Raw genomic sequence first — 12588 nt, forward strand, 5'->3', positions numbered from 1 at the left:
GCAGGAAGGAGGAAGAAATGGTATACACAAAAATAAAAATGTGGACATAAATCCAAATATCACTAAATATCCAAATATGAGTGAGGTGAGCTACAAAAGTGTAATAGATTAACTTCATTTGTAAGAAGAAAGAGGTGATTCATTTAGATTTTTTTTAAAAGTCCATAAAACAGATACCTAAAAAAATAACAAAATCACAAAGTTTCTAAATAGAGATTAAAGGAGGATATTAAAAAACAGGAAAAAGCTGATGAAGCTCTATTAATATTAGATAGTATTTAGACCTTCCATTTTCAAAAATGCACTCTTTATCAAAGCAAAGTATATTTTTAAATTTTAGAACATGCATAAATTCTTATAACACCACACAGGATACAAAAGAATCTCAACACCCCGAGGAATTCCCGGGTGCTGAACCTTTGCAGTGAACCTCTGGCAAACACTGGTCTGTTCTCTGACCTGGTTTACAGAATGTCATGTAAAATCAGGCAGCATGTAGTTTCTGAGGCTGGCACTGTTTTTAAATTAAAACTTGCCTGAATGCAGTCACCTTTGGAATATGTTTAATAAGTTATAGCACACCCACATCATGCAGTAATGTAGGCCTTAGAATGAAGTAGATCTCCACATGTGGGTGTGCTAGGGTCTGTAAGACATCCTATGAAAGTGAAAAATGTAAGGGGCAAGAACAAGGCATGTGGGAAGATGCCACGTGTTTATATGTTGTGTGTGCAAAGTCGCTTCACTCATGTCTGACTCTGTGACCCCATGAACTGTAGCTTGCCGGGCTCCTCTGGCCATAGGATTCTCCAGGCAAGAATACTAGAGTTGGTTGCTTTCCATTTCCTTCTCCAGGAGATCTTGACCGAGGGTTCGAACCCATGTCTCTTAACGTCTCCTGCACTGGGAGGGTCTTTACCACTAGCTCCACCTGAGAGGTCATGTCTGTCAACACACAGATACAGAGTACCCACCAAACTTATCAGGGCTTCCTAAGGAATGGCAGGGGAGTGGGAAAGTGAAGGGAGTACGCTCCCCTCTATGCTAAATATGCATCTTTTTAAAAAAAGATTTATAATAGCAAAAAATAAAGTGTTTAGGCATAACTTAATAAATGCCCAAAATCTATTTGAGGAAAGATATGAAACACTCCTGGGAGATACAAAATTAGCTTAAGCCAAGTGGAAACACACACATGGAGAGGAGGAATCAACACCATAAAGATGTCAGTGCTTCTTAGTTTATAAATGTAATATAATCCCAATGAAAATACCACCAAGGTGGTTTGGTGTTTTTTTGTTTTTTTTTTTTTTTTTTTTGCATCTAGACTATAAAGTTGATTATAAAGTTCATTGTGAAAGACAAGCATGAATTTGAGCACTTACAACACTCATTACTGATTTAGTCACCTATCTCCTGTTTGGGACCTTGAAGGCTGCATTGCTCTTGGTATCTCTGACATGATGTCTGACGTACAGCAGGCCCTTCACGAGGAGTGACTTTTCCTGAGGCACACTCAAAACTAGTTAGCACTTGTGTTCTACATGTCCCACACCTCCCCCATCAATGTCATTTGTCTCCTGCATGTAGAAGATAAGCTGGTCCTTATTTATGTTTCCCTGTCTTTGTTATAGCAAGCAGTTTCTCTGAAGCTGAGTGGTTTTGTTTGCTTGGGTTTGAATCTCAGCCCCTTGGTGTCTCATTCATGCACGTGTTGAACTGCTTCAGTAGGTTACCACTGGTCCCTGCTGCTTCTCACTACACTGCTTTTCTGGAAACCGCCTCAATTAAGTAGATCTTACTTTTTTACATTGTAATGATGGATGTTATGATTCTAACAAAGGGACTGAGAATCAAATAACCATCATCAAAAATACAATCAAAGATGTAGGTGAACATTAATAATTTAAAATTGTGAAAGTTACTATTAAAAGGTCCTAATTTACATTGACCATGCAAGATATTTCAATATGTGATCGAGTGTGTACATATTCCACGTAAAAATGTATCTCTTTGCTGGTATAAATTTGGCAATTATGATTTTAAATATTTGATTTCTTTTTCTAGCTCAGAGCAGCATTCCAGGACATAATTTAGATAGGTTGCTTCATTTTTTAAGGAAGTTCGGATTTTACCTTGTTTCTCTTAAAAACACACTGTGTAGAAAGCAAAATCAGGAAATGCAGTTTATTTCATCGACCCTACAATTTTTTTCCGAAAACAGCTGTTGTGTTATCTGAAAATAATTTGCAACTGGGAATTCATGAATTTGGCTCTTAGTGAGCCCATTTCTCCAATCACTGCAACCTTTGTGTTTCTTTTCCAGAAATATTATCCAGGTATTAGGACAGCCATGGAATGATTTTACATGTATATTTTTTATTCTTCTAGGAACTTTAGTTGTAAAGTCTTGAAGAACATTTTATATACTTTGTTACCTGGATGTCAGCTGCTCCATAGGATATAGAGGATATTGTATCACATTCCAGTCCATGAGCTCTCTGCATTCTAACAGACTCCTGGAAGAATTAGGTTCTCATGGTCCCAGTTCCTGCTTCCATGGAAACAATTTAGATTATAAATTTTTAGCATCCCAGGCAAACTCTCCTTATCTGTTCAATTTTGATCTAAGCATAAAATTATTTAGTCCTTTTGCCTGTGATTTCTACAGTTCATTCATAATACAGAGGGGGTGTGTGTGTGTGTGTGTGTGTGTGTGTGTGTGTGTGTGTTTAACAGATTTTACCAAAGGTTTAGGGAAGAGTGAAAGGTATTTACATCTCCAAATGCAAATAATGAGTATACACTGCAGCCTCCTACCACATTGCTTGACCTGTTTCCTTCGATTCTACCTCTCCTCTGCTGATTCACCTCCCCCTCCCTCCAACCCCGTTCATCCCACTATAGCATGGGTGGTTTAGCCATCTTTGTTGCTGATTTCATCTCACTTTTGCCCTCAGTGACTCATGCCCTTCTGTGTACAGCTTTTCCTTATTCTGAAACTAACTTAGGTATTTGCTTTAACTTAGATGATTTCATTCAAGAATTATTCTGAGAATTTCCCTAGTGGTCCAGTCGTTAAGACTCAGGGCTTCCCACTGCAGAGCAAATGGGTTTGGTTCCTGGCTGGGGAACTAAGATACTGTGCTGCACAGCGAAACAATAATTATTATTATTCAGTTCAGTTCAGTCGCTCAGTCGTGTCCGACTCTTTGCGACCCCATGAATTGCAGCACACCAGACCTCCCTGTCCATTACCAATTCCCGGAGTTCACTCAAACTCACGACCATCGAGTCAGTGATGCCATCCAGCCATCTCATCCTTTGTCATCCCCTTTTCCTCCTGCCCCCAATCCCTTCCAGCATCAGAGTCTTTTCCAATGAGTCAACTCTTGGCATGAGGTGGCCAAAGTACTGGAGTTTCAGCTTTAGCATCGTTCCTTCCAAAGAACACCCAGGACTGATCTCCTTCAGAATGGACTGGTTGGACCTCCTTGCAGTCCAAGGGACTCTCAAGAGTCTTCTCCAACACCACAGTTCAAACGCATCAATTCTTTGGTGCTCAGCTTTCTTCACAGTCCAACTCTCACATCCATATATGACTATTCTCAAATCTGTTCTTAGGGTGGTAACTTTCTTACCTTCATATATCTTGGATCAGATTCTCCTGTTCATCTTGCTTTTTAAATTTTTTTCTCTTCCCCTTGACCCCATTTCTTTCCCCTCTTTCTCACCCTTCCCCTACATAAACACACTGTGTAGGTGTAGCTCTAGTCTCGATGCTTTTTTCCTCCAGAGGCAGTCTGAGAGTTGTCCTTAGAAGAAAAGCATTGGATTTCTCGTCTGTGTGACGCATGTGTGGTACAAGCTGGTGGTGATGGTCTGAGCCTTGATGTTCTGCAGAACAGGATATGGTGGTGGGGCTTTCTTCCTGCTCTTACCTTAAGCATTCTTCCTTAGTCCTGCACTGCAGCCTGAAACCCTATCATTGTTCCTTAAAAAAAATTCCTTTAAGGCTTATTTTGTACTCTAATCTTTAAATTTCCGGATTAGGTAATGAGAAGTGAGGTATAGGTTTAATTAGGCAAGCTTCTCAAAACAGCAGAAAAGTTGAGACAAAATCTTTTAAGTTCTTACAAGCTGCTATTTACAAATATCCCATAAAACACCCTTTACCCTTTTTTTTTTAAGGAAGCCTTTCTGTCTTTTTTCTCTTTCTTTTACTGTACCTTTGAAAACACTGATGCTTCTCTCAGTTCTTCTCAGGGTTGGAGTGTTTACACTAATCATAGAAAGTAACTTCCTTCCTCTCTCCCATGGCTGTTTCACTGTTTAAATCCCCACAGTCTTTTCTCTTGGGCTCTGCCGCCTGCCCTCTTCCTTCTCATGGTGCCAGATAGACGTGCTATCACATCTTTGGGAATTCAACTCCGAGCTGTATCCCTGCTGGCGTCTTCTTGTGATGTGTCCTCTTGGCAGTATGAGCAGCTGTTTTTCTTGGTGACTAAATTCCAGCATCTTTTTCTACTCTCTGCTCATTTCTGACTAGTTAACAGCTTCTGGAAAGGATATCACTGTCTTTACCTTCCTGGGATTTAAATAAGCACGTTTAAAAATGACATCTTGAAAGATTGAAAGAAATATGACCTCGGAAAGCTGAGAGGAACTTCCAGAGTTCATCTACATATTACCTTCCTACGTTGGGCTGTTCTCTTAAAGCCATCGTAGCAGAAGTTTGGAGAAACGAGGAGACTTTCTGAAGTGGTGCTGTTTCATAGCTGTGTGAAGGTTGGCGGGCTGTTGAAGTTCGCTGAAGCTTAGTTGGGTTCTTCTGTAGAATGGGGAGAAAATGACCTACTTCTGTAGCATGGCACATGCTAGTCAATCAAGTGTGTTTGTTCTGAATATAAAGAGGTATCGCAGGAGGGCACACAACTGAGCCAGGGAGACGCAAGCAGGAGTTCAGGCCACACTTGCCCCTCAGCTGGACACCCTGGTGCCCGGCATAACCTAAAACCCTCTGCAGCAGCCAGGCTCCAGAGGTTAATCATCTGCCCCCATGAGGAGCCAGTCTGGAGAAGGGCAGGGCAGGAGGCAGTACTGGGACCATCTGGGTGCTTGGTAGGGACCTAGAACCTCCAGAAGGTACATACCTGCCTTTTTACCTTCTGGCTGATCTTGCTTTACACCAATGCGTCTCTGTTCTCATTACATCATTAACAATGTCATATTAACATACTTGGTGAAAGAAATGGCAACCCACTCCAGTATACTTACCAGGAAAATTCCATACACAGAGGAGGCTGGTGGGCTATAGTCCATGGGGTTGCAATAAATCAGACATGACTGAGCACAGAACAGCATTAACATGCCAGCTCAAAGGTGTCACTCTTGGAGAAGGTGCTGGGGAAACATTTCTGTTCATACTGGTCTCTAGCCTCCACCTTCTGCCTGCTTCACAGATGTGTTCAGTGGCTCAGTTGTGTCCGACTTTTTGCAACTTCATCAACTGTAGCCCACCAGGCTCCTCTGTCCATGGGATTTTCCAGGCAAGAATACTGGAGTGGGTTACCATTTCCTTCTCCAGATAATTGAAGCTTCATAGATAATTGGAGCATTAAATGAGACTACAATTTGGAAAACAGCTAGAACATGACCCCAGCCACTGAATTTCTTTTTCTGTTTGATATTTCTGCAGGGTAGACTCTAACATCTATGTAGGCTTTCTCCTACTATTTTCTGTTCCAGGGGTTTCCATGGTAGAGTGCTGGACCCCAAGAAATATAAAGGATACCCTATTGAAATATGAGATTAAAATGAAAACTTTATATTTATTTTAAACCTAAAGGAAAAATAAGCTTTCTAATATTTGGCTGATGGATTGGCAATACTTTATGGTTATAATTATAAATAGACATATGTGAGTGAGTGAAAGCCACTCAGTTGTGTCCAGTTCTTTGTAACCCCATGAACTATACAGTCCATGGAATTCTCCAGGCCAGAATACTGGAGTGGGTAGCCTTTCCCTTCTCCAGGGGATCTTCCCAACCCATGGATCGAACCCAGGTCTCCCTCACTGCAGGCAGATTCTTTACCAGCCAAGCCACCAGGGAAGCCCATAGACATATATATGCCCACAAATGGACATGTTTAACACTTTTTTTCTCTGATACAGGTAAGTGATTAAAATGTTTGTTTGAAGACATTCTCAAACATTCTTACACCACTGTAGTCATGGAACGCTCCGACTGCAGTCACATTTTTCTTCCCTGCCTTCTTCTGATTTCCATAGTAAATGGTAGTCCCTGGTATATCTTCTAGTCTACAGAGCATTTATATATCTTTATAAACAAAACTTCCTCTCTTCCCCCTAACCTCATTCTTTCATTGTTATCCACATAGGATATGGGAAGAGATAAGCTTTTCCCCTAAAACATGTATAACTTATAAAAGGTAATTTGTTACTTAGGATGAAGTAAAATTGAGATCTTTTTGGTTTAATCCTAGAAACTCAGTAAAATAAAATAAGAATGTGGGTTCTGGGTCCAGGTGGCTTGGGCCTGATGACATTAAGCAAGTTACCAAACCTTTCTGTGCTTTCATCTCCTCATCTGTGAAACTGGGGAGTAAAAAGAGTAATCTGCCTCATCAGGTTAAGGTGACAAAATAAGTAATATCTTTGACATTTTTGGAATGGAATTGCATATTAAACACAACAGAAAGTTTGTTGCTGTCATCACTGTAATCACTGTTCTTATTAACTTTATCCCTAGGAGAGATCCACGCCCAGAACTATGAATTGGAAGGACTAGCGTGGGTGTCAGTTCTAGATTCATCCACTTTCTCAGCAAATATATACTGGCCGTCTCCTATATATCAGATACTCAGCTAAGGGCTGGACGCACCACTGCACTGTCAAACCTTGTACAACGCTTCCCTCTAGGGGGCTGCATCTCCCACGTCAACAGCGTGTGGTCCTATTCCTCCTGCCGTAACAGTGCACTTCGTAATAGACTCAGCGTATACTTAACGTGTTCTTCTTCCTGAAGATGATTCCTCCGGGTTGGTTCAAAGTGTAGTTTGCCTCATCCTATCTCATCTTTGGGAAGAAAGTGTTCTCTCTTACTGAAATTGCAATCTTATGAGACTGCTGGACTTATTAGGGCTTAATATGATTTTCAACAAACTGAAGCATTAGTAGGGGAATAGAAGTTGATGTGATATTTTGTGTGAAAAGCAGCAAGTTTAGACATAACTATTTTACTATGAAACATTTCTATAGTCTTTCATCTCTCTCTGAATAAATAGCTTTTATAAAAGCATAGTAAATTCCCATTTTATTAAAACTAGTCGTATTCATCTATGCATGACTAGGTTATGGGTAGAAAAAAAGAGGAAATGATAAAGACAGGAATTTCTCCTGTATTTCCTCCTTTTAATCCTTTTATTTCTCATACAGAAACTAATATAATGTTGGGAGCCATCCAGTTCAAGACTGAATCTGATAAGAGGATGTACTTCCCAGACCAATGACTGGTTCCCCAAGGCTTCAGTGAAAGAAGAAATGCAAACTTTTGTAAAATACGTGAAATGTTCTTCAAATATTTGTCATGAACTGTTCCATGTCCTGAGAAAACTGCTCCATTTTGTGACATGAGTTAGATGTGGCAAACAAAGATATGCATTTCATTTTCCCAACCTGTGGGCTAAGAATAAAAATCTCGGTGCTGGAATTGAACATTGTATTCTCCAGGCAAAGGAAATGGACATTTATTGGATGTTATTGCTGCTTTCCTTCTCACTAATGACATTATGAAAGCTCTTTGAGTAATATAATTTGAAAATATTATTTCTGTGTTTCAGGTCATGCAAGACAAGATAATCTGCCTTCCGAAAAGAGTACAGCCTTCTCAGAACCACTCTTCCATTTCAAACGTCTCTCAAGCAGTGGCCAGTACCACCCCACTGCCTCCACCAAAACCATCTCCTTCTAACCCAGTCACTGTGGAAATGAAAGGGCTGAAGACAGATTTGGACCTTCAGCAGTACAGCTTTATTAACCAGATGTGCTATGAGCGAGCCCTCCACTGGTACGCCAAGTATTTCCCATACCTGGTCCTCATTCATACCCTGGTCTTCATGCTCTGCAGCAACTTTTGGTTCAAGTTCCCTGGCTCCAGCTCCAAAATAGAGCATTTCATCTCAATCCTGGGGAAGTGTTTTGACTCTCCCTGGACCACGCGAGCCTTATCTGAAGTTTCTGGGGAGGACTCAGAAGAGAAGGACAACAGGAAGAACAACATGAGCAGGTCCAACACCACCCAGTCTGGTCCAGAAGGCAGTCTGGTCAACTCTCAGTCTTTAAAGTCAATTCCTGAGAAGTTTGTGGTTGACAAATCCACTGCAGGGGCTCTGGATAAGAAGGAGGGTGAGCAGGCAAAAGCTTTATTTGAGAAGGTAAAGAAGTTCCGGCTGCACGTAGAAGAAGGTGATATACTCTATGCCATGTACGTTCGTCAGACTGTGCTTAAAGTTATAAAATTCCTCATCATCATTGCATATAATAGTGCCCTGGTTTCCAAAGTCCAGTTCACAGTGGACTGTGATGTTGACATTCAGGACATGACTGGATATAAGAACTTTTCTTGCAATCACACCATGGCGCACTTGTTTTCAAAGCTCTCCTTTTGCTATCTGTGCTTTGTAAGTATCTACGGACTGACGTGCCTTTATACGCTGTACTGGCTGTTCTACCGCTCTCTGAAGGAGTACTCCTTTGAGTATGTCCGGCAGGAGACTGGAATTGATGATATTCCAGACGTGAAAAATGACTTTGCTTTTATGCTTCATATGATAGATCAGTACGACCCTCTGTATTCGAAGAGATTCGCGGTGTTCCTATCCGAAGTGAGTGAAAACAAATTAAAGCAGCTGAACTTAAATAATGAGTGGACTCCAGATAAACTGAGGCAGAAGCTGCAGACAAATGCCCATAACCGCTTGGAACTGCCTCTCATTATGCTCTCTGGCCTTCCAGACACTGTTTTTGAAATCACAGAGTTGCAGTCCCTAAAACTTGAAATCATTAAGAACGTCATGATACCAGCCACCATCGCGCAGCTAGACAATCTCCAGGAGCTCTCTCTACACCAGTGCTCAGTCAAAATCCACAGCGCGGCGTTGTCTTTCCTGAAGGAGAATCTCAAGGTCTTGAGCGTCAAGTTTGATGACATGAGGGAGCTGCCCCCCTGGATGTATGGCCTCCGGAACCTGGAGGAGCTCTACCTGGTTGGCTCTCTGAGTCACGATATTTCCAGAAACGTCACCCTAGAGTCTCTGCGGGATCTCAAAAGCCTTAAAATTCTCTCGATCAAAAGCAACGTTTCTAAAATCCCACAGGCAGTGGTTGATGTTTCCAGCCATCTCCAGAAGATGTGCCTACACAACGATGGCACCAAGCTGGTGATGCTCAACAACCTGAAGAAGATGACCAATCTGACGGAGCTGGAGCTGGTCCACTGTGACCTGGAGCGCATCCCCCACGCCGTATTCAGCCTGCTCAGCCTCCAGGAACTGGACCTCAAGGAAAATAACCTGAAATCCATAGAAGAGATCGTCAGCTTCCAGCACCTGAGGAAGCTGACAGTGCTAAAACTGTGGCATAACAGCATCACCTACATCCCAGAGCACATCAAGAAGCTCACCAGCCTGGAGCGTCTGTCCTTCAGTCACAATAAAATCGAGGTGCTGCCTTCCCACCTCTTCCTATGCAACAAAATCCGTTACCTGGACTTGTCCTACAATGACATTCGATTTATCCCCCCTGAGATCGGAGTCCTACAAAGTTTACAGTATTTTTCCATCACTTGTAACAAAGTGGAGAGCCTTCCAGATGAACTCTACTTCTGTAAGAAACTGAAAACCCTGAAGATTGGGAAAAACAGCCTATCAGTACTTTCCCCCAAAATTGGAAATTTGTTATTTCTTTCCTATTTAGATGTTAAAGGCAATCACTTTGAAATCCTCCCTCCTGAACTGGGTGACTGTCGGGCTTTGAAGCGAGCTGGTTTAGTTGTAGAAGATGCTCTGTTTGAAACCCTGCCTTCTGATGTCCGGGAGCAAATGAAAACAGAATAACTTATTTTTGTTCAAAGTTTGACTGAAACATGCTTCTACCAAATACAGTATAAATAATTAGGTAGTCTAATGCCTTTCCTACTTTATTATTATTTTTCTTCTTTTTCGCACAAAACAAAATGTACACAAAGAATGAGTAAGGAGTATGTATTTTTTAATAAAATTTTAATTGTATTTTTTCAATATTAGTATTTTAAAGGTTTATTTGTCCTGGAACCTAATGTATCTATTATTGTTTTCTACTGACAGAGACAGATGGTTCCAACTGTTTTTGTTTGGTTTTTTTGTTTGTTTGTTTGCTTGCTTGCTTATTTGTTTTGGTTTTGGGGTAAATTCTTGTGGAAGGAAGGGAATTTTAAGTTGCATGCTTTTGGTATTTTTTAAATCGATGAAGATACTTTGCCAAGGTCATTTTTTAGCTTGTTTACATCTCTACAGGGTCTTTTTGTTTTCATTGTATGTGTACCAAGGAATCTCTGCTAGTTATTTTAATACTAGCTGCCTTCTGCATTGGTCAAGTATTTCATTGTATAGAAAACTCTTCTCTGGCGTATAAGCTCACATAAGTGCATTGTCATGGACTATTATTTTCAAAATTTTCCCTTGCCTCCAGCAGAACCCTAAATTTTATTCTTTCACATACCTGACAGTTTTTTATCATTAGGCAAGGATTTTATAAGTGAGCAAGGATGATAATCTTCCATGGTCAGCTTGCTTGGATTGGTCATTTATAATTTAACTGATTTACATTTTTACCAACATTTTTAAAATGTTGAAAATATTTTCCTTCAGTGAAAAAGGAAATGCAGAAGCTCCTCCCCTTTAATATCAATGTTGTTATGTAGTTCTGGTGAACAACCTTAGAAAAGATAATTTATTTTAATTAAAATAGCTAATTAAATTTAAACATCAGAATCAGAAGCCTGCTTTTTAGTAATTTAATCATCTTTGATATCTTGATATGTGCATACATCCGATGGAAAAAAAAAAAGTGCTACTAAAGCACCCTGCTAAAGAGCTGGTGCACTCTAGTCAGGCACACTGGTTCCTCTGGGCAGTGTGGCAGTGGTGATCTTTATTCAAATTCTGCCTGTTACACAAACTAATCAATGTATACATATATATATATATTAATCAATCTCCCTCAAGTCTACCCTTGCTATGAATGCTAGTGGTGCAAGCACAGAAACTATCTGTTCTCTTTGGCTTAAAAAAGTTTATCTTATCTAAAATAATTCTATTCCTTTATTTTTTTAAGTGTGAAAAAATAGCTGAATGGATATCACTTAGAAATAATTTTTGCCTGGTGGTCAGCACAGCTTTTATTTTATCTCTATACTAAAAAATCCAACATAGTGTGAAAGTGAAAGTAGCTCAGTCCTGTCTGAGTCTTTTGACCCCATGGACTCTACAGTCCATGGGATTCTCCAGGCCAGAATACTGGAGTGGGTAGCCATTCCCTTTCCCAGGGGATCTTCCCAACCCAGGGATCGAACCCAGGTCTCCCACATTGCAGGTGGATTCTTTACCAGCTGAGCCCCCAGGGAAGCCCAAAATGTATGGGTCTTGGGCAAAAGTTTTCACTGACTATTAGAACAGGAGAACACTATTTGTGGCCTCAATCCAGGAGCAGTGCTATCTATCATGGGAATTTTGTTTCATGCTCCAACTTCACACTCACTGTTTTCAGAACCCTAGTCTGATCTAAGATGGTTTTGTGACTTAACAAAAAAAAAAAAAGTAGGAAGATGGTTTGGGTTTCAAAATGCTGATTTTAAAATTTGCTCCTTGATCCTGGTAAATTTGCTTAATGACACTTCGAGTCATACATGGGACACAGCTCTACAAACTACTCAGCAGATACGTGTACCTCCATTGTATTTTAAACATTATGATACATCATGGGGTAAAGGATTTGGGGAAGAGATGCTTTTCATTTATTGAATAATTTAATCATGTAGACCAAAGTGCTTTGCTGTTTCTGCTCCATGTTTAAGTGTTAGAATGGTGATTTTGTATAGCTGGTTTATTTGGACTTGGAATTGAAACAATATGTTTAAAATAGCAACATGGTTTTACTTCTTTGATAAAATATTCAATTCTAGTATGTTTTTAGGATCTTGATTATGAACCATGAGTTGTATTTAGAGACATAGCACTACCTGTTTTAAACAAACAAACCTGGAAGATTGTCTGTCACTGAACATGGCAAGAATACCCCTGTTGGAAGGTGAGCTTTGATAACTACTGTTAAGACACTGGGTGCATTATTCTTCTGGATAAAATTTATAGTTGTTTTCTATATCACCCTTAAAAAGGGATCTATTCAGGTTAAACATCATATTTATGCTGAAAATCTTTATCTGGTGTTAACTTATAATCTCCCATGGGTTCATAACTGAAGTAAGTCACTAGAAATTAGTCTTTGTGACAACTTGCTCAAATATCAAC

At 40.2% G+C, this 12588-nt stretch overlaps 1 protein-coding gene across 1 annotated transcript in view; it reads left to right on the plus strand.

The window, feature by feature from the left end:
• The window catches only part of LRRC8C (leucine rich repeat containing 8 VRAC subunit C), an 83049-nt gene extending 72729 nt beyond the window's left edge, over positions 1-10320 (plus strand). Inside the window, exon 3 of the mRNA XM_069597462.1 lies at positions 7864-10320. Coding sequence (XP_069453563.1) covers positions 7864-10137 — 2274 coding nt within the window. The 3' untranslated portion in view covers positions 10138-10320. The remainder of the gene's footprint in view (positions 1-7863) is intronic.
• Positions 10321-12588: the final 2268 nt, after the last annotated feature.

Source organism: Ovis canadensis, chromosome 1, assembly GCF_042477335.2.
Source record: "Ovis canadensis isolate MfBH-ARS-UI-01 breed Bighorn chromosome 1, ARS-UI_OviCan_v2, whole genome shotgun sequence".
Lineage (NCBI taxonomy): Eukaryota > Metazoa > Chordata > Mammalia > Artiodactyla > Bovidae > Ovis > Ovis canadensis.